At 50.4% G+C, this 21,089-nt stretch overlaps 3 protein-coding genes across 3 annotated transcripts; 1 reads left to right on the top strand and 2 right to left on the bottom strand.

The window, feature by feature from the left end:
* Positions 1-65: 65 nt before the first annotated feature.
* On the top strand, positions 66-2,574 carry RPAIN (RPA interacting protein). The gene is made up of 7 exons (XM_035343391.1): positions 66-211; positions 309-476; positions 757-820; positions 1,317-1,431; positions 1,603-1,666; positions 1,777-1,911; positions 2,338-2,574. The coding sequence occupies exons 1-7, from the start codon at positions 128-130 to the stop codon at positions 2,365-2,367; spliced, it is 660 nt and encodes a 219-aa protein (XP_035199282.1). The 5' UTR covers positions 66-127; the 3' UTR covers positions 2,368-2,574.
* Positions 2,575-4,414: 1,840 nt separating this feature from the next.
* C1QBP (complement C1q binding protein) lies at positions 4,415-8,307 on the bottom strand. Its single transcript, XM_035343293.1, has 6 exons — positions 8,040-8,307; positions 7,758-7,908; positions 7,419-7,506; positions 6,793-6,888; positions 5,819-5,941; positions 4,415-4,857 (listed from the first exon to the last, which is right to left on the bottom strand). The coding sequence occupies exons 1-6, from the start codon at positions 8,290-8,292 to the stop codon at positions 4,708-4,710; spliced, it is 861 nt and encodes a 286-aa protein (XP_035199184.1). The 5' UTR covers positions 8,293-8,307; the 3' UTR covers positions 4,415-4,707.
* An 834-nt stretch (positions 8,308-9,141) lies between these two features.
* Positions 9,142-20,570, bottom strand: DHX33 (DEAH-box helicase 33). The gene is made up of 11 exons (XM_035343272.1): positions 20,310-20,570; positions 19,387-19,614; positions 18,546-18,716; positions 17,452-17,637; positions 16,659-16,770; positions 16,138-16,297; positions 15,286-15,374; positions 14,608-14,735; positions 13,832-14,035; positions 12,998-13,084; positions 9,142-11,672 (listed from the first exon to the last, which is right to left on the bottom strand). Exons 2-11 carry the CDS (start codon positions 19,543-19,545, stop codon positions 11,364-11,366), a joined length of 1,605 nt encoding a protein of 534 aa, XP_035199163.1. The 5' UTR covers positions 19,546-19,614; positions 20,310-20,570; the 3' UTR covers positions 9,142-11,363.
* Between the last annotated feature and the right edge of the window lie 519 nt (positions 20,571-21,089).

Here is a 21,089-nt window from a genome sequence, read left to right as displayed (position 1 = left end):
GCCCCCGCCCCGCAGCCAATCGGCGCCGCCGCCGCGCCTGGCGACGTCAGCGCGCACCGCCGCTCCGGACTACAAGTCCCGGCGTGCCGCGCGGCGGCGGGCAGAGCGAGGCGGGCGGCGGGCGGCGATGGAGGAGCCGCTGCGCGGGCACCGCGCGCTGTACAAGGCGCCGGGCCTGGCCGCGCCGCCGTGGAAGGAGACGTACCGCCGGGTGGGTGAGCGCCACGGGCACCCCGCGTCCCTTTCCTTTCCTCCTGGGTCCCTCAGGCGCTGCCTGACGCGCCCCCTGTGCTCCGCTCCCCCCGCAGCGCTGTGCCGAGAGGCTGAGGAGCGGCCGCGCCAAGCTGCTAGAGCGGTACCGCCGGGCCGGGACCGGGGATGGGGGCGGCACGGGGCCGGGCGCGCTGCTGGTGCCGGAGGTGATGGAGCTGGAGTGGCGCAGCCTGCAGGCAGCGCGGCGAGGCGACACGGTGCAGGTCAGTGCTTGGGGCCCCTCTCGGGATCCCCCCCGGCCTCCTCTGGCATCTCTCGACCTTGCCCCGGTGGGGCTGGAGCCGCCACCCGCAGGGTGCTGAGCTAGGTGGGCTGCTCCAGGTCCGCTGGGGGGGGATTGTGGCGTGTCTGGCTTTTCCCGGTGCACGTCTGTGCGCATAGAGGCTTATCAACCAGAAAACTGAGCAGAATGGATGTGCGTTACCATAACAGGTGGAAGAACGTAGCCACTATGGGACAACTGCTGGCTGGTGTGCCTTTCAGATGCTAGAGGACCCCCACGAGCTAGCTGTTCTGGATGAAATCCAACAGGAGTTGATCTTGCAAGGTAACTTCTCAGCACGTTTTCTGGCTCCTGTTTGAATTGCACAACTCCTTTCTACTAGTTCCTGAGACTGCATTTCTCAGTTCTCATAGACCACGTGACAGAGAGGAAGAGCTTCCTTAGAAGTCTCTGTAGCCTCTCTAATGCACTGAGACCCTGTTGGAGAGTTCTAAGATTACACAGGATTTTGAGGACTGTGAGGAACTACCAAGAGGCTAGCAGAGATGGCACTGTGGTGGTTGGGAACTGTAGGTATCAGCATAAATAAACTCAGAATATTTCTGAGTTGTTGGCTGGAAAGTGTTACAGTCACCCAGTTAAGATCAGATAAAGGATGAACCATAGGAAAAAACAAGTTAACAGCAACAGCTTTCTCAAGCATAGAAATCTCTTTCAAATAAAGAGAAGTTCAGAACAGCCAGCAGCTACATGTGTGCCTCACTGCTGTCTAGAGTTCGTAACAGACACCTGACGATACATACACGCACATCTCTTGCAGAACAACTGGTTATAGAAGAGTACGAGCGAAGCCTGCAGTTTGATGAAGAATGTCTCAATGCAATGCTTGATGGCTTGGATGCCAGCAACAAGATCATCTGCCCCGTGTGCAGAAAGTAAGAAAGCCCTCGGCACTGGAACAAAGTTTGCCACTCTCCTACAGCAGTTTGTGCTTAGAAACAGGCAAAAGCAGTAGGCAAACAGGCTGCTGTTGGTGTGAATTTCAATGAAACAGAAAAATGAGCAATGTTCTGCCTGTTCAGGTGCTCACTGTACACTCTTTCCAGGAATATGCTGACTGTGAGTTGTCACTCAGTTTTCTGCCCGTGTGGTTTGTACATCCTTACACAGGTAAGCTGTGCTTTGAGTGATGCCCTAAGTCTGCTGCGAAGAGGCAGCTTTAAGTAAGCTACAGACAAGAACTTATGTGTAAAATTTCTTCTTAATCCATTTTTTTTAAGGGTATGACAGAACAGAAGCTTCGGGCACTTCTAGAAAACACTTTAACGGAACACAGCCACAGGTGCTTTCACAACCCGGAGTTCACAGTTACCGGTGGGATGGAGGAGGAAACGAGTCTCCTCATGACCTGTCCGGTGAGTCAAGCATCAGGTTCTTGAAAAGTCTTTCTGCCTGGATCTGTTCCATGATTACATGGATGGCCACAAGTCCATTGATCCCAGGGGGTTGTGTTGCTGTACGCCCCCCTCCCCCAGACTTTCTTGGAAGTGGTTTTACGTCTGACCACCAATAACTGTAAAAGAAACAGCTGACTATCACAGCTTACCTTCCCTGCTGAATCAGGGAATCTTTCAAGGCTCCCTCTAGCTCAAGATCACAAGTTCTTACAGCTCTGCTGCTTAAGTTGAATCCCTGTGTGAGCCCACTTGTGCACACTGTGTGTACCTGCATGGGGGGCACAGGGCTAGGAGCAGAGCAGTTCAAACAGTTTTGAACATTAATAACTGGCTTTGTACATTACCATAGCTTGTCTGTTCAACTTAACCTTACCTTTTGTAAAGGTCTGTGACTCCTGGACAGTTCTCCTGTAGGCTGTTTCAGCTGCTGCTTTTTCACTGGAAGGACTTCAAGATTAAAAACCCACTCAGAGCTGCTGCTAACTCTTAATGTATACACTTGTATGTGCTGTGTCAAAATACTTAGCAAGGCAGCACTACTGCCTTAACCTGCACTTTTGGTGGCACAGCACATGTTTTATAATAAATATACTTTAACTTATTTTGAGGCTTCTTGTTTTTAACAATGTATCAGTGATCAGCTTGCATTTAACTTTGTTTTTTGGTCAATGACAGCATTGGTGCTGTTCCTTCTGTTGTAGAGAACAGGTTTAAGCCTGCAGGCTTAACCACTTGTGTACTTCACCCAGGACTATTAAAATATCCCACTGGAACAGCTTCTGTAAAATGTGCAATTTCACACTAAATGTCTGTGAACTTAAAACTCCTTTCCTCCATGGGTGGATCTGACTGCCCCTTGTTCCTGCTAGGCTCCCACTTTGCCTTGTCCTTTGCAATGTACGGAAACTCAGTTTTGTTTTAGTCAAAGTTTCCCTAAGACAAGGGGGTTGCAAAGAGGTGAAAACTTTGTGTATGACATACATTTGAACATAATTATAATTAAGTAACAAATACACGTTTTCTAATCTACATACATAATTTGGATACACTTATTGTGAGGTGAAAACTGTCAAAATAGTGTAACCACGTCTGGCTGGTGGGTGAGGGGGGATGGCTTATTTCCAAGGCTTTAGTCAGGGCTGGAAGGGATGTTTAGTTCTAGCCCTCTGCCACAGGCAGGGACACCTTCCCCTAGACCAGGTTGTTCACAGCCCCACCACCCTCACAGGAAAGAACTTTAAATCTTGCCCTCTTTCAGTTTAAAGGCTTCCTGATGAAGAACCTGTAGCCCCCTTTAGAGCCTCGAAGGCTGCTCCTAGGGTCTTGAAGCCTTCCCTTTAGGTCTTGAAGCCTTCCCTTCTCCAGGCTGACCAACTCCAGCTTTCAGCCCCTCTCCATAGGAGACCTCTGACCAGCCTTGTGCCCTCCTCCAGCCTTGCTCCAGCAGCAGTGCTCCTGCTGGGGGGTCTCACAGGAGTGGTGCAGGGGGGGCAGAATCACCTCCCGCAATCACAAGCTGGACAGAACCCTGCTCCTACATCCAAGGTGCCCAGTCAGGTACTGCCCCTGCCTTTATGAACAGCTACCAGAAGCCTGTTTCTTGTTCAGCCACAGTTAGGTTAAGCTGAGGCAGCAGTGAAGCAGCATAACCCTGCCCTCCCTCCCGAGCCTCCTGCACAACTCTGCTGAGCCTTACCAGCCCGGTTACACAATTCCAGACTAAAAGGTAATCCTGGTCAGAAGTAACAAGAAACAACCCATGGAGACGTACAAGCCAGGTGACAGGAGGTGTTTGGACAGTCTCAGAGTTCTGTTCATGGATGCGCTCAAGCTTAATTAGAAGCAGCTGCCAGCTTGCGTGCAGTTCCCAAACATGGCAGAGCACCTTCTGCAGTTCTGCTCTGCCAGCAGGACTTACTGTGACCTTGAGGCAACAACTGGAGACACCAGTTTGAGCAGGAGGCCACAGCTGCTGCCCTGCAGCTATGCTTTTGCCATCAGCAGCCACAGAATTTGAATCATTCTTCCGGAACTGAAGTGTTCCAGCCTCCCTGTGGTATTTTTCTGAAGCAGATGTATTAATACTAATGTAGTAGGTTACTGCATCACGTTCCTATTTGAAACAACTCAAAGTCTGTTTGAGAGCCTGAATTCTGCTCTACAGCGCAGGCAGCCAAGACTTCAGTCATACCCTACTACCACAACCTGCCACAAATGAGATTTGCAAACATAATTAGCACAGCTTGGCCAGCAAAATTCCTCCTACAGTCAACAACTATGCTGACAGAAGGGCACCCTGTGTGTCTGAAGGTGCTGGAATAGCTCTCCCTGGAGAAAACTGGGACAGCACACACCATCCCTGCAGAACCAGCTCTGCAGGAGGCTTTACTAACACCGTCACCATCCTGGACACACAAACATTGTTATGGCTACTCTGGTCAGCATGGAGAAAGACCACCAGTTTTCAGTGACTCGTTGAACAGACTTTATTCTTCACATTCCTTCTGAATTGTATGAAAACCACCAGGCAGGGTGAGGCAATTCCACACAGTAATGTTTGAGAACTTGATCTGGGCAGCAACATAAATACAAAACCCAAAATACAAGTGAGACTCCTCACTCTCCCATGATGCGCACTTCCAAACTCAAAGGTACTTACTCCCCACAGCTGTCGTGAAGATACATTTGGGTATTACAGCTGGCTGAGCACTGCCATGTAATGCCCACAGCTGAAGATTAGTTTCCTAGCCTAACTTACTGACATTTGACAAAGCTTTTAAGGTCTTCCAGGAATTTAATGTACTCCTGGTGCTCCAGTGCAGTGCTGAGCTCAATTAACTCATCGGCAAACGTGTTGTCCACTCCTCGATCAGCCAGGAAATCCATTAGGTGATCGTACAGAGCCTGCAAGAGATTGGCAGAAAACATCCTTAGCAGAGCACTGGGTACGGGTTGCTTTTGGGATGTCCCGTGGCAGTTGGTGTCTCTCACAGGATGACCATGCTGCCTCCCTCAGGAGACCTCGGCCACCTCCCCATCCCCTCCTCAGCAGGGTGAGGGGCCTGGAGGAAAGGGGACAAGGAACAGGTCATCGAAACTTGGGCGTATAAACCCAAACCCAGCAGCACGCACAGGCTGCGCCCTGGAGTTGATAAATGGCCTGTAGGGCCAGGAGATAAAGGCAACGCGTACCGAGTTCTGCCTCTCCCCTCTATAATGTGATGGCCTTGGGGGTAAATTGTTCTAGCAGTATCTGGAAAGGGTAGTACTGGGAAAAAAGCAGAGGGGAATATTCTAGAGCACACCGACCAATTTGAATACAAATGCCTCCCAAAGAGATGCACCAGAGGAGTAAAGCTTTCATCATGATACATGGCCTCCAACTCAGCTTTAACACCTGGAAGCCAGGCATTACAAACATAAGCAGATGCCAGACAGCTGGACGTTAGTCACTAGTGTCACTACTACGAAATCATACGTGGATAACCTAGAAAACAAAGACATCTACACCTGGTATCTGTAAGCAACACTGTTAAAGTCACAGGTGAAAGCAGATTTGACCAAGTGTCAAAGCACCTCTAAAATGTGTTACAGCTGCTAGGAAATGATCAGCTCAAAACCTGGCAGAGAATTAGCTTCAGCTTATCAGTCCCAGCACTGCGTGACTGCTGGGACCACATAACCACATAATAATCCTCAACTTACAGCAGAACTACTGCCTTGTGGCAAGATGGGAGAGAGCAGGGGAATCTCCAGGGTGACACATCCAGGCCAGGACCCATTTGTAAATCAGGAACAAAAGGGGAGCCAGACAAGAGCAGCTGGAGAGCCCCCTGCAGCCTACGGCCATGTCAGCAGCACTTACCCAGTCAAGGGAATCTGTATTGAGGGTGTAATTGGTGTCCTTCCAATCTGCTTCTCCAGTGGGCTGAAAACTGACCTCCCTGATTGTGAAGATGTCGCTTTCCTCCTCTCCCTCATGCCCAACCTGAAACAGGAAATGAGATGCAAGACATTCATTACCTCTAATTACAGGGCACCATCAGCTGCTTCATCCTGAAGCCTAGAAATACTACACTGCAGGCAAAACCTCAGGACCGGTACTGATGCCGCTCCTCTCCCCTCAGCGCGTGCCTGAAGACGAGCACACACGTGCCCGAGAACAGAGGAAATCCCACAGGAGGCCAGCCTGCCAGCTCCTGCTGCCAGAGAGACCTGAGGAAAACCAGCAGCCCTGCCTATACAGAGATGTACAAGTCTCTTCTGCATCGTTCTAAATCTGTCTTCAGAAGTTTGTCTAGCCTTTGTCAGCTAATGCTGCTTACACTAGAGATCTGTTAAGGTTTGCAAAATAAACCAGAGATCAGTCTGAAGCCAAGTTCTCAATTCAATTTTCTCCCTTCCTCCCTCTCTTATTTAAAGATGATGCCTCGTACCAGTAAGATTTGCACGTTACTGCTGCGCTGTATTAAATCTATCTCATCTGAGAGGGGTCAACAAGAACAGTCCAATGTGTCACTCCGTTAAAGCCATGCCTCCTTCTCTAATTTCACTCGATAAGCTGGCCTACAAGCAGCTGATCAGAAAGCCAGGTCAGGACATAAGGAATGCAGCAGAACATCTCCCCAGAGTTTATCCTTCCAAAATAAAGCCTCTGAGTTAAAAAATAGGTAAAAGGAGACTGTGTTTTCTGCAGATTCAGGAAACCAAGAGACTATAACCAGCAGTTAGACCCAACAGTGGCAAAATTAATTACACTGCAGTAAAAGCAGGAAATGCCCGTGCAGCGAGCCACGAGCCAAAGCTGGCTACAGCTGACAGGACCAGCTCGATACTCACCTCGTCTTCGGGATAATGGCAGTCGAGAACAAGGGTCTGTTTTGTATCATCTTTAACTACTTCCACAACAAAGTTTGGAGTTGATGTGATATCAGGCTAAATAAGAGAAAAGTTGCATCAGCACCGGAGTCTGAACATGAGCCCAAGTGACTGCAGCCCAGCCCAGCCCAGCGCTGCTGTGCATCGCATCGCCCTCTTCCTGACGTACCCTTCAGCCTCCTTCCCCAGCCTCTGACTGGACCAGCACGGCCTCCCCTCCCCGAGGTCTCTCAGCTCTTTCTCTGCGTCTGGTCACAGCGGGAGAAGTCACCGGTCACGGTGCTCGCTCAGCACTGGTCACTACAGATCAAGCCACCAGCCTCAGATTCCACCACTCCTTTACAGTTTTTAGCAGTACTTTGACTAAAAGTCTCATTAAACCAGACTGAGATCCTTCTGCCCAACGCCACCGTGCAAGGGCCACTGAAAAAAAGTCTGCATTTTGCAACTGGACACTCCCAAATAAAAAGTGTGTGTGGGGGGGAAAGGTTCCTAGCATTCTGCCTTTCCTTCTGTCCTAGCCTCGTGTTTCGCCCTCCCCCTGTGCTTGTACACACCACGAAAACTCCCAGCGAGACTAACTGTACCTCCTGCTCATCGGCTTTCTGATCTTCTGGCGTTTCTTCATCCACGGAAGGTGGAATGCTGTTGTTGATGTTGAACGTAACCGTTATCCTTCAAAAGAAACAGCAGCAAGGACTTTAAACACACACACAAACACCGATTGCGTTTCTCTTACTTAAAATGTTTGCCTCGGGGACAGAATTAGTGCTGATGAATCCGCATGCCCTGAACAAGGCTGTACTACAGAGAGACACACCCTGATTGCTCCTGTGAGCATTTTTCAGGTTTTATTAGACCGAATTTGCTGGTTTTAGGGCAGGAGGAACGGCTGGGGGAGGACGGGGGAAGGCCGCGGCGCTCACCTCTCGCCGGCCACCTTCCGGAGCAGCTTGGCCTCCGTGCCGTGCACCTCCAGCTCCCAGCCCCCGGACACCTTGGGCAGCGCCTTGTGCTTCTGGATCTTCTTCTCCTCCTTGATCTCATCCGCCAGGAACTGCGCGAAGGCTTTGTCCCCTGCCAACGGGACGGGGGGAGAATGTCACCGGCAGGGGACAGCCCCGGGACCCCCCCCCCCCTCCACGTGCAGCCCGGGCACGTGTCCGCGCCTCCCCCCCGGTGCCCCCCCGGTCCCTTTCCCCCCTCACCCTCCGTGTGGAGGCCGCCGCAGCCGCAGGAGACGCCGCCGGCCGAGCCCCGCCGCGGGCGGAGCAGCGCGGCCCGGCCCCCGCCGCCCCCCAGCTGCCAGAAGGAGCGGGCCGGAGCCGGAGCCGAGGCCGGCAGCGCGGGGGCTCGGGGCTGGAGGGCGGACACGAGGCGGCGGCGGGGCGGCGGCGGCAGCAGCGGGCGAGGAGCGGGGATGGCGGCGGCGGCGGCGCGCAGGGCCCGTGCGAGCAGCATGGCGGGGAGCGAGGGAGGGAGGGAGGGAAGGAGGCGGCCCCGGAACGGCTCGGCCCGAGCGCGCCGGAACTGGAAGCGGGGAGCAGGGTTCGAGACCGCCCCCGGCGGATCGGGCGGGAGGAGGGAAAAAATTAAAAATACCACGAAAACACCACAGAAACGAATGAACAAACCAAAACCAAATAAATAAACACCATAGTGAGGGTAGGGCGCTGCTGCTGTCGCTGGGAAGCAAGGACGGGGCAGGCTGGCACAACACCTCATACCCACACTCCCATAGCGGAACCCAGAGAAGGGCTCATACGGGTTGGGTTAGAGGCCCACCCTCGGGAGAGCGGCAGAGAGAAGGAAAAAATTAAAAAGTACCACAGAAACAAACTAAACAAAAAAAAAATGTCATAGCAAGGGTGTGCCACTGCTTAGAAGCAAGGAGGGGGCAGGCTGGCGCAGTGCCCAGCGGTGTGAGGCGCACACAGCTACCACACGCTGAAGCACCTCTGCACTGCCCCTCTCTGTGGTAAAAGTGCCAGCTTTTGGGCAACCCCTCACCTGTTTACTCAGAACACCATCGTTTGCCTTAGGGAGGCTCGGCCAAGGCCCCGCACCCCTTTGGCAGCTGGCCCACTTGCCCTCTGGTGAGGCAGAGCCCCAGCACGAGGCTGCAGGCGAGGCTCAGGCTCACGGCCCCATGCTAACTTCACACCTCCGGCTTCACGCTGCCCGGCATCACCACCCCAGGCTGCTTAGAGCCAAGGCAAACCCACAGGAACAGGTATGGCAGCAGCCTGTCCTGCCTCTTCTGGCCAAACACCTTCTTCCCGCCTCACAAAACAGCCCCTGGGCCTTGGATTTTTGCCATCACTCTTTATTAAGGGAAAAATATACAAATCAGTTACTTCTAAATCAATTCCCATCGCCTCCCTCAGACTGTTTAATTAAGACTGTCCAAACAAAATGTGCTTTTACTCAATTTTTCCATAGAGATGCAGTCTGCAAAACCATAGAATAGATACACAGAGTGGTTTGATAATTCCCTGCAGTTTGTGTGAGTTACACCTGAAGTAACAGCTTACTCCTGAAATACCGACCCCAAAGTGTCACACATACAAAAGTGACAAGTGTTGTCTGTGCCCCAGTCTTTTTTTTTTAAAAAAAGTACCAAAGAACAATACCACCGTTCCCACCGGACCCCTGCGTACATTCAGCATCACCTTCTCCAGGAGCAGGCTGAGCCAAGACACTCCAGGTACGCCGGGTACCTATTTAATTAACTACCACTTTGGGAGACAGCAATTTGAAGATCAGCACAACTGAAATTCCAGTTCTAAAAAGAGGTATTTGTCCCGGCTTTTAAAGAGACAACCAAGGTAGGTCAATACTGGGAGACCAAAGAGAAGGCATATCACAAGGACTGTGTGACCGCGATGCATGTAACCAGGACATACTGTGACATGCAAAATGCAGCTTGTCCCCACAGGTCACAAGCAAAGCCAGCAGAAAAATACTGACAAGGGCTTGCTAATAGCCAATATGACTGCATCCCTGAGCAGCCCCATTAATATGTAATGAACTTTTATATTTGATATTCGAAGGGTAACAAACACCACTTTGGTCAGAAGAAAATCCTATCATAGCCTGCATGAACTAATCCCCCTATAGTACAAAACGACACTGCATGTACAGAACAGTTCCCTCCCCCATCCCTTCTGACACCCGATCTTCTTCAGTTCAACTCATCCAAAAATCTGTATAAATTAACAAACTATATCAACAGACTCTGTTGAAACTGTAAGTTGCCTCTCCCGGAGAGGTTATTCTACAAGTATATCCTTTAAAAACAACTTACTTTTTATCCCACAACAGCACACAGTGAGAACAGAACATAAACACTTTCCTTCAGATTAAAGAACAAATTTTCCTGTTGGAGTGATTCTAGTTTCTGAATTTTAGGATTTAAGATTAAGTTTCATAGTGTCAGTTTTCTCCAACTGAAAAAATAGGTAGATGCCAAAAGGATATGGAAGAAAATACAAATTAGAAGTACTAATGGCAGATCTATGGTCGTTGACAATGTCAAGCTCCAAACTTCTAATGGAGGTGGAGGGTTGGGTTGGAGAAGGTGGAAGGGGGAAGAAGCACTGGAGCCAGAGCAGAAGACAGGAATGTTTGCTGAATCAAGGGCTTTTAATAATGAAGTCCAGTCTCTAAACTACATTTTCATTCTTGTTTTGCTGAATTTGCCTCAAGTTGGCCTGATTAGCTACTGTGGATGGGATGCCAACTCCAAAGCTAGAAGTGAATGGACAAGAGTGAGTCAAGACAGAAGCATTTGCTGAGGAATCACATGCCCCAAGAGCAAAAAGGAGAACGAAGAGGACATCAAATACACAGGTGGCTGGACAGCCCCTCCAAGAAAACACTGGCAGCCTCCAAGGCTTAGAAACAAACAGTGAAGACCTCTCTGGGGTCTCTCCCCATTAGTGGCCTTCACACGATCCCAAATAGGTGGTGAACATGACGTGCGGACAGAAAGGATGAGGTAAGACAGTAGCACCTCCCTTCTAGAAACAGTAAAAGAAAAAAACATCATTTCCCCCTCTGTATGTAGGGATTTAAAAGTAGACATTTAAATTTTTCTTTTTTTTTTTTTGACAGTAAAACCTGCTAAAGATACAAGCACAATCATCAAAAAATAGCTCGTCTGCTCAGAAGAGCTCTTAGGATTTCATTTCCTCTTATACAACCTGTTAAATGTCAGTAAGTGTTAAAAACAGGAGTCTGAAAACAGCTCCCCTTTCTGCTCCCCGCAGTAGGGATTTATCAAACGCATGCACACACGCACAGAGTACACACTGCATTCCCCTTTCACAGATCAACTGTTAAAAGGACGATTGTTCTAAACCACGGAAACTTGTGAGGTCTGGCTCTCACGGAGAAGCCAGTTTCCTCTAAGGTTTTTACCTGATTGGCAAGGCAAAGCTCTACCGTTCCTGTACATTCATTACAAAACAAGAAACACTCTTATAGGATGAGCCTAAAAACGGTGCACCTGGTGGTCCCAGACCCCCAGCTCAGTTCTTGGCTGTTCTGAGCCTCCTGCGGAAGTAGTCAGGCGCCGCATCGTACAGCCAGTCTGCATCCACCACGCACAGGTCCCGCATGTAGCACTTGTTGGTGTGAAGCAGCCCGTTGTACACCACACAGGCTGGCTTGCAGTGGAAGAGCACAGAGGAGGGGTGGATGGCTACCAGCTGGTGAGAGTCCACAGTGCTGTACGTGCCGTCCGGCTGCAGCTCGGCGGCGTTCATGAAGAGGCTGTGAGCCAGGCAGCGGCGGATGTTCCCCGTGTCCCCGCGGGAGGACTCCATTGGGATCGAGAGCTGGTTAGCAGCGAGAGAGAGACAAGGTGGCTGGTAACACCTTACAGAGCAGCCGGGCTCAGAGACCCCCCCACATCACACCTAGAAGGGCCAGACAGCAAGCCGGGGCTCCAGCTCAGCCCAGAAGCACACATCACTTTCTGATATTCCTTCTGATGGCTTCAAGCCATAAACAGGGGATCTAGATCCTACAGAGCTAGCTGAAGTGCTGCCCTAACCTCACCTGCAGGCTTTCAGAGAACCCTTTCTGCCCAGAAGCACTGTGTGGAGAGGACAAGCTGTGCCTGCTGCTCCGTCTGGGCTGGCATCCATGCTTTGCAGAGAAACAGCAGCCTTGGCAAGGTCTGAGTGCTCCTAATCCTCCAGTGCTACTGGGCCCATCCAACCCATCCCAAAAGTCCTCCCTCCCTCCTCAGCAGCTTGGAGGAGAGCTGGAGGCCATGGCATCGTGTGCCACAGGGACCTTTGCCGTCTGCATAGTTACAGTGCAAGGAAATGTTCACTGTCAAGTGCTCCTTGCTCTCGCATCTTGTACAAATCTGCTTGCCCAGAAGGACTGCAGCTGGGAGTTATTCTTGCAGAGTGCTTGTGCTGATGAGTAAGCAAGTGGGTACGGGCACCCTCGTGGGGAAACACAGCCCCGTTCTAATGGCTCCTGAAATCAGGTGAGATTGTGTCATAAATCCAGCTGGGGTGTGAAATATAAAAGGCCCGTTGGGAATTCAGCCCAGGTAGACATTGAGCTAATCCAGACTAATAGCAGAGAGGTGAATCACAAAACAGATCGAGACTCTGCCTCTAGGAGCGAGCTTCAGGCCAACCAGCATCTGCAGCAGGACAGGGGTGCTAAATGGCAGCTCCCACTTCACATTCAGACTGTGAGTACCTAGCGGCAGCTCCCACGCTGTGCCTTATGCCGTGTGGCTGGCAGGAACGGTGCTGACGTGCAAGCTGCTGCTGCACCGCCTGCCTGACTCCATGAAGAAGCCAGTCAGTGGGGGCTGCAGCGGCCGACGTCACTCAGCGGCACATACAGCATAGCCCAACCATATTACAGCAGCAAAGTTCATGAGGAATAACCACCCTCTGAGAAGCCTTCCCACAGCTCTGCTTCTCCCTTCACCTCTCCTCGGCACTCTGAGCCCTGCAGCTCCAAGATTTTGGGACACGGCTGCACCGTCAGGACTTCTACATGACTGCTCACGAGAAACTGAGAACACAACCACATTTTCTTGCTTCTGGGACTTGGTGCACAGAGAAATCAGTTTGGGGACCAAGAGAAAGATACAAACAGATGAAACAAACACAGTATGGCAACAAGTTACCTTCACACAAATGTCCCTGAGCTGCGCTCTGACGTCTGACACAAGCATCATGTTCCTGCTGTTGACAAAGTTCTCTTTGCACCATTCCTGCAGCAGAAGCACAAGGAGTTAGAAGGAGACGTTTCTTCGCCCAAGAAGCACAACAGTCCTTGGACACCAAGCAAGTCAGAACCCTCCAAAAGAATCTCTCAAAGAAAAGCTGCCACCCCATTTCCTTGTCAGATTTCCACCCCTGACTAACCCCCCTTTGTCTGCATTCCTTCCTGCAGCACCAAGAGACTGTCTGCTGTTCTCTTCCTGCTGAGAGCTGCTCTGCAAGGTCACCGTGTGCTGCAAACCAGCACTTGATATCCCACAGGTGGTGAAAGCAAATTATCCAAGAGTAACAGACATTGCACAGAATGGGGTGTGCTAGCCTACAGATCTACAAATCAAACTAAGAAGTTTATAGAGCAGTATAAATCAACAGCTGGTTTTAAATGTAGTCAGTGTTTTTGCAACGACTGGGGTACGTTCAGGTATTTATCAGTCACAGCGCTCTCCCACTCCCTCCTGTTTCCAGCTCTAAGCAGGCAAGGAAGAAATGCAGCTCTGTGATTACAGAACTGCTCTCACAGAACTCTGATAACCCGTTCTGCTGCAGCCTTCTGGGGAAAGAAGGTGCTCAAACTGCTTTTTCCCATCACCCAAAGTACGAGTGAGAGCTCCCTTCTCGCAGGTGCGTTGGAAAGATGCGTACTGCACCAGCTGTGAAGGATGCAGGTGTCACTGCTGCATGCCAACAGAACCCCTCACCACAACCCCTGACGGCCCCGGATCCTCAGAGCACCCCACCTTGTTGCCACTGACGTTTCTGAAGGCCCTGTACACGTTGAGCAGGGTAAGATGATCCCCCTCACTGGAGATGAATTTCTTCCTGACGGACTGCACCTCCTCCCGCCGTGCTGGGGGGTTGTAAAGGACGCTGTCCACCGATAACAGCGATATGATGGTCAGAATCTCTTCTGTGCAGTGGAACTTCGGGGCCAGGAGGATGGTCTGCAAACCACAGAAGAAAAATGGCTTTTGGCTGACCAAACGCACCCCAGATGGGCAGACTTTTCTGCTCACTGACAGCTGAGGAACTTTTCCAAGCACTGTTTAAGGCAATTTCATCAACATTTGGACCTAGGGACAACTGTAAGTCTTCTCTGGGGCCTGCCAAGCACCCTTAACAGAAATTGTCATGCTCTTTTTTGAGACCAGCCAGCTCAGATTCAGCACAAACATGGTGACTAAAACCCACTACAGTATCAGACACTTCATGAAACTGTCAAACAGTGCTACCAGCAACCCCGGAAACTGCAGGAGAATTGACCTTGTTTCAGCTTCAGAGGTGCCAAAGGAATAAAATAGCTTTTAAAAATCGCCTTTATGTAAGCAGCAAATGACAGACAAAGCAGCACAGCTGCTCTAAAGAAAGCGGTGCTCATTAACGTACTGCAAATACACCAGGACAGCTGCAGTCGCCCCAAATTCTACACCCCATTTTAGGGGTTTGAAAGAGAAATGCTAATGGCACTGGGAAAAGTACATGAGATAAAAGCGAGCTAGTTCTTCTGCAGTGTTACTTTTGAGAACTTTGGTTCCAGCGGGAAGGCAGCCATCTTCTTTCCCACGGGAGTTAGGACAAGCTGATCTTCCTTTCGCTCCACAGCCCCCAGCAGGTCCAGCTGCTCGATTGCTGCTTGAATAGCATCTGTCAGAACAAGAAGGCTCGGGCTGTGAGGTCACGTCCCTGCCAGTGCCAGCCAGAGGGATCAGCAGCTACCATCACCCCCCCTTTCCCTGAGCAGAGGGACAAGCACTTTCAGTTTATCCATTTAGAGAAACCAACGCCCCAAACAGCAATACAATAGAACCATCACCTTTTCCTGTCTAAGTAGCAAGAACAGAGGCAGACCTAAAGCTGCCATCTGCAGTTTGAGCAGAGGCCCTGTGAGATTCTCTCTGGCTTTCCCTGGCAGTCAAGGCCAAGTTCTTTATGATCCAAAACTGCTCCTTGTCTGTTTGGAGCTGGGCTCTCCAACTTTGCCATAACCATGGTGCTCTGATGAGGCTGAGCACAAGTGATGAACGAATGACTCAAGACCGTGGGACCACCAGAAGCAGATGCACAGAGACAGGCATCTCCCTTTTCACAGCCCTGGCCTTCCACACTCCATCTTCTCAGGCTGGCACAAAGACATTATTTTTAAGCAATTCCTTAGTGAATCATTTTTTCCAAAGCTGCTTTTATAAGCACTTACCAGGAGATGGTTTGGACATGAAGTCAAAGGTGAGTACATTGGGAATTCTCAAAGCCAGGAGCTGAAGCATCACGCTGGCCAGGTTACACCTGCATGGGCAAAAAACAACTGAGATTATCTCAGTTGATAGGCAGGTAACAGTGAAGTTAAAATAAAAAAAGAGAGAGAGAGAGAGAGAACAGATCTGTTAGGTCTGTGCTGCAGCTTGACAGAGACCACTCCAACTCTGGCTGCTGAAGCCTGACTTCCTGAACAGCCATCCCCTAGACCCTGTTTTGCTGTTGAGTTTTTACACAGCTCCATCTGTAGCAGCACAGAGAAGAGGTGTGGCAAGAAGTGGGACTGTAGCAGGGTTCTGTTTGTCAGGGAGCATCAGCACTCCAAGCATGTCATATCAAAGTACAATACAGGACAGGTCAGACAGAAGCTTTATAACTATGATCGTAGTGAGAGCCTGCTCAGGCAGCATCTCCCCCTCTGCCCCGTGTTCTCTCCTGATGATTACAAGGACCAGGCTCACATACTGCTTCAAATGAAAGAAGCAAGGGAAATGGTTCTAACGTTAACAAAGCCAGGTGTGCATTCCTTAGGCAGGACGGACTCCAGATAGTCATTTCTACGTTAATCAAACCAAGTACCCGCCTTGAGATGGACTCAGGTAGGCTGTTAACGGCCTGATTTGACAACATGGAGATGACTCCTGGTGGAGCCTGCAGGAGTGGCACCCCCAGTGTTATCTTCACTGGAAAGCCGGGGATGCGTAATCAGACTGCCAGCTTTGGTTGAAATTAACAACTTCCTGGCCAGACATCTCAAATTTTGATATCAATGATTTTATGACCACAATCTCACCTCTGTATCTCGGGTACTGTCATTTTGTCAAACTTCTCAAACTCGTCCTCTGTGTAGAGCCGGTAACAGATCCCGCTGTCCTCCCGCCCTGCTCTCCCTGTTCGCTGCCAGGCCTGGGCCTTCGACACCCGCTGGACTGCCAGCACTTCCAGACCAATTTCTAAGTGTGGAAAAGCATTTTTTCAGTCAACATTTGCATAAATACAGGGCTTTGAAAACACACAACCTTGTGGAATCAACAATAAAACATCCCAGGAGTCTCCCATACAACTGCTGCTCAACCTTTTCTTGATGTAGCACCCTGAAGTAAAGCTAATTATCATGCACTGTGTCTATGAGGAGAAGACTCATTTTGGATAGGATTTTACCCCCACATGGCTGGTACTCCAAAAAAACACACATCTAAAACCTGGGAGGTTAATTTAGACAGTGCAAAGTGTGTTTTAAACCAGCTGCCAGTGGGACAAGTTACCTCAAATAACTTCTACAGAACTGCAAACAGTCTCTGCATTGTTCCTCACCAGGGTTGTACTTCTTTGCTTTGACCATGCCCGTGTCCACAACGTATTTTATTCCCGGAATGGTGATGGAGGTCTCTGCAATGTTGGTGGAGAGGATCACTTTGCGGCAGCCCTACGAGAAAGAGCAAACTAAAGCCAGTCAAAAGCCATCTTTGGTTAACTGCCATGGGAGATTCCGCTATTTTCAGCCAGCATGGGTCAAGCCTCCGTATCGCTATAGCACGTGGCAACCACACACCGCGTTTGCTATGCCAGCTCTTGTAAATTAAGATAACCTCAGGTTCCTAGTCAGATTTTAGAACATGCACCTACACGTCTTGCAACAAAATACACCACACAGGAGAACAGTTATTATATGTGTCTAAGCCATTTTGGTTTAATTTGTTACCCAAGCACAGAATCTGAATTCCTGTTTATCTGCTGAATGGGAAAATAATGGGAATGCTGAATGGGAAATTAAAGGGCCAAGGCCACAGATTTCCTCTTCTTATGGCCCTGCCAAATATGCCCAGGTGTTTACCTTTCTTAGCATTTGGCTGGCCTATTAACTGCCACAGCTGTTTTCTAAGATATGGACGTAGAGATGTATGAAATGGGGCAAATTTCAATTCCTCTGCCCTTTTTTTTCCTCTCCCTATTCATTCCCTCTTCTCATGGTCCCAGACATCTTACTGTACACCTCCGTTACCACCACCCCAGCTGCATCGCCTTATGTCACACTGGAACCATTCAGCCTGAAGTACGCAACCACGCAAGCGAACAAACTCATCCTGATAACCCATCATTGCCTCACCTTGGGGGCGCCCTGGAAGACTCGGAGCTGTTGAGAGTAGGGCAGAGAAGCATAAAGAGGCATCACCATCATCTGCGGGCAGCCATCAGGGAGGTGCTTGGAAATGTCTCGACAGGTTTTGGTCATCGCTTCGATCTCTTCCTGACCAGTCAGAAACACGAGGATGTCCTGAGAAGAGGGTGCTTCCTGGAGCCCGAGGAAAAAGCAAGTGAGAAGTTACAGTAGATCGGAGGAGGAGGGAGCACTGAGGTTTTACTGACAGCAAGTCTTCCAAGATGTCCAGAAGGCAGGTCACTGAAGCATGTACAGAAGAAAGGAAAGACAAATTGTGTGAGCTGTGCATCAGCCTTAAGATCCCAAAGGATTCACCAGAGGTGAAGGGTAACAGCATTTTGCAGGGTTCAGTCTTAACGGGATGGAGCAATCACTCACATTCACGTATCCGTCTCATTAAACTGTCCAGGACATGCAAGGGACAGGGCCAGCAGGTGCAAGTCAGAAAGCGCAGGTGAGAGGAACACGTAGGTATTAGCCAGGAATTAACATCAGAGAGCTTTGCAGAGCAGTCTGCTTTCAACTCCAGCCTTGATGTACAAGTCCCAGAATCCTACCAAGACCAGCTTCAAAGCATCAGACACAAGGTAATAACCAGTTAACTAAGTGATTTAACTACCTGGCAGTTTCGGGTTCAAACATCCGGTCCCAAAATGCCTATGACCCGTCATTTTAACACATTCCTACCTGCCCTGCAGTTGCACTTTACCAGTAAATTAGAATTGTCTTCATGCCACTTTGCCTGAAGTTCCCTCCGCAACCCAAGGCTCTTTATAATTGACACAAAGCCACAGGTTACATCTTCCTGTGCATTTATACACCCACTTGCCATGTTTTCTACTGATGTGAGTGCTTCTCTCCCTTTCCCACATTTGCTCTCTGATCGGGGATGTTCTAGAAGACCCCCACCCACCTCAGGGACACCTCTGACGTAGCAGCAGCAAGCCCGAGCCTCTCAGGGACACCTCGGTGCCTCCAGCACAGCAACCTGCGAGCCCCCATGGCCCCAGGGAGGCACAAATTTGATGAGAGCATCGTACCTGGTGGATCTGGAAGACTGACACCAGTGCTGCTTGGAGGTAATCGCTCTGAGGCTGTTTGGTGTAAAAGACCTGAATGGGATGTTGCCTGCCCTCTAAATAGAGGACGGGAGCTCCGTTGAAGTACTGGGAGAACTGGTCAACATCCATCGTAGCCGACATGACGACCACCTACAGTAAGAGCAAAAATGGGTTAGCACCGCCGCTCAGACCCAGCGGAACACTTACCAGCTGAGGACAAACCAAAAGCCAGCTTCCTGATATAGGCTCAGAATGGCAAAAGCACACAGAGTTTGGGACAGAAGAGAGAGATCTTTCCTTGTTAAAGCCATCAGCTTTGGTGTGACACAAGTGTAACACGGTGGTATGAAAAAATTAATGGAGACGTGTTAAAATTCTCTTCTGACATTTAATAAACAGAGCTGAGCACCCCCAAAGCTAGGTTGCACAACAGTCTTTTGAAATAAATTGTACTGGGGCCCTGCAAACCTCCCTATATGCCTTCCTCACCAAAGCCAACGTGCACTCACACGCTTCGTCATGTGCTCGCACCCATCTTCGTTACATGAGCAGCATCTGCTTGCTCCAAACCATGACCCGACACACACGTGCAACCTCCGTCCCAGTACAAGCGTGTCATGCAGCTGCGGTAACAGACAAAAAGGTCCCGTGTCCAGGGCACTCTCAGGAACGCATCAGAAGTTGGCCACTCTAAACCGTTCGGATTTAAAGGAACGTTTTGGGAAGAGGAAAATGTTCAAGACTGAAATTTCAAGCACATTGGAAGAGCCCAGGAGTTAGTCAGAGCGCAGAGTCCACGTCCCATCCCCGCCAAACGTACTTTTAGTGGCAGTTTGCCCAATTCCTTTCGTTTCTTTTGGGCGGCTTTCACCACTCCGAAGAGCACATCAGTATGGATCGTCCTCTCGTGGGCCTCGTCCAGGATGACAACGCTGTACTTGCGCAGCAGAGGATCCCCGATGGCCTCGCGCAGCAGCATCCCGTCCGTTAAGAACTTGATTCTCGTCTCATCAGACGTCAGGTCATCAAAGCGCACCGTGTAGCCCACCTAAGGAAGCAACCGTTACAAAAGCATAAACACAACGGGATTTACGTTTCTCACTGCTGTTGTACCTCACAGGAGGAGCACAAAGCGTTCTCGTCAACGCGTCAGCCAAGCCAGAACTGTGGGAGAACGTCAGAAAGCCTACAGCGCGTCCGCAGACTGAGCAGTTTGTCTTGCAAATCTAACCCTCCAACCAAAGCAGGGTCCCAACACCGCATCCCAGTGAGTTTTTCCCATCCATCACAAATGTTCCACGTTTTCTCTCTTTCCTCCCCCTGCTAGGAACTACTACATGCTCTCGGAATGCTTTTATTTAGAGGAAGTCCTCCTCCTCCTCTTCTCTCCCACAGATTCACAGATCTGCATGGATTCAGCACTCTGCTCTCCTTGACTTTTGGCACAGGGAGCAATGGGAGAGAAGGCCTAGGAGGGGAATGCAATTTGTTTTATTCACCAACCAGAACTTTTTCAGATAGACGAACATGGATAATAACCAAGAAGTAAAGTACTGGAACCAAATACAGGTTCCCCTGAGCACCAGAAGCATGCAAAAAGCTATTTTTTTAAAATTCAAAAACAAAGACTACTACTAGCCCTGCGTCTCTAACATTTTTATCATACCCGTGCCATTCATGACACGGCCCCGTCAGCACCTCAGTGCCAAAGCAGCCCTGTAAGGCCCCTGGGAAGGCACCCACCAGCTTCCCCAGCTCTGTCCTCTTCTCATCCGAGACCCGGGTGGCCAAGGAGATGGCTGCTACTCTGCGAGGCTGCGTCACTGCGATGACGCCTTGGCGGCCGATTCCTGCTTCGTAGAGGTACTGAGGGAGCTGAGTGGTCTTCCCTGAGCCTGTTTCTCCTGAGGAACACCAAGCGAACAGAGTTTTTCCATCAAGCAGAAGGTCCCAATTCAACTTTCAGGTTAACTTTTAGGTGTGCTTCAGCATGGGGAGGGAGAAGGCAAGAGGAGGGCGGACAGCTTGCCCACAGGCAGAGCAGGAATCCAACACCTCGCCCGAGCCACTCGAGCCCTGCTCGGATCTCATTATTTCACCCAGGTTCTCTCCAGCCACGCTGGGGTTAATGAACGTTTTGCAGCCTCTTGGGGTGCTTGAGGTGCTCGTTGTGTGCACGGCCGACACAGGAGATAACCACCATGCTGAGCAAGGAACAGACACTGCCTCAGGTTTGTGGCGTGTTCTCGCTCCCCACCAGCGAGTTCCGAAGTAAAGCCGTAAGGAAATTAAAGCCGTAAGGAAATTAAAGCAAAGCTTCTGCCACGGCAGCAGCGAGCGGGTGAAGGCTCGGGACTCTCTCGGAGCACTCGGGGCTCCACCGAGCCTTCCCCTGCCCTCCTGGGCTCTCAGGCAGCGCCTCAGGATCAGCTCAACGCCATCTCCGTGCGGACAGCGCCGGCACACGGCAGAGCGAACCCCACGGGGGTGAGGAGGAGGAGGAGGAGGAGGAGGAGGAGGAGG

The sequence above is a fragment of the Oxyura jamaicensis genome, chromosome 19, assembly GCF_011077185.1.
Source record: "Oxyura jamaicensis isolate SHBP4307 breed ruddy duck chromosome 19, BPBGC_Ojam_1.0, whole genome shotgun sequence".
Taxonomy (NCBI): Eukaryota; Metazoa; Chordata; class Aves; order Anseriformes; family Anatidae; genus Oxyura; species Oxyura jamaicensis.
Note: the sequence above shows the minus strand (reverse complement) of the source record. Positions and strands in the feature narration are given on the sequence as shown.

Bases quoted from the DNA above. Each gene is read 5' to 3' on its own strand.
- RPAIN (XM_035343391.1), top strand. From the start codon at position 128: ATGGAGGAGCCGCTGCGCGGGCACCGCGCGCTGTACAAGGCGCCGGGC. The intron at 212-308 runs GTGGGTGAGCGC...CTCCCCCCGCAG, and splicing joins GGAAGGAGACGTACCGCCGG to CGCTGTGCCGAGAGGCTGAG. The intron at 1,432-1,602 runs GTAAGAAAGCCC...CACTCTTTCCAG, and splicing joins ATCTGCCCCGTGTGCAGAAA to GAATATGCTGACTGTGAGTT.
- C1QBP (XM_035343293.1), bottom strand. From the start codon at position 8,292: ATGCTGCTCGCACGGGCCCTGCGCGCCGCCGCCGCCGCCATCCCCGCT. The intron at 5,942-6,792 runs GTGAGTATCGAG...TTCCTGTTTCAG, and splicing joins GCCATTATCCCGAAGACGAG to GTTGGGCATGAGGGAGAGGA. The intron at 4,858-5,818 runs GTAAGTGCTGCT...AATCTCTTGCAG, and splicing joins ATACAGATTCCCTTGACTGG to GCTCTGTACGATCACCTAAT.
- DHX33 (XM_035343272.1), bottom strand. From the start codon at position 19,545: ATGCTGCTGCGCGAGGCCATCGGGGATCCTCTGCTGCGCAAGTACAGC. The intron at 17,638-18,545 runs GTACGATGCTCT...CTCGGGCTCCAG, and splicing joins CAGTCTTCCAGATCCACCAG to GAAGCACCCTCTTCTCAGGA. The intron at 14,036-14,607 runs GTAACACTGCAG...TGTGGTTTGCAG, and splicing joins TGGAACCAAAGTTCTCAAAA to ACCATCCTCCTGGCCCCGAA.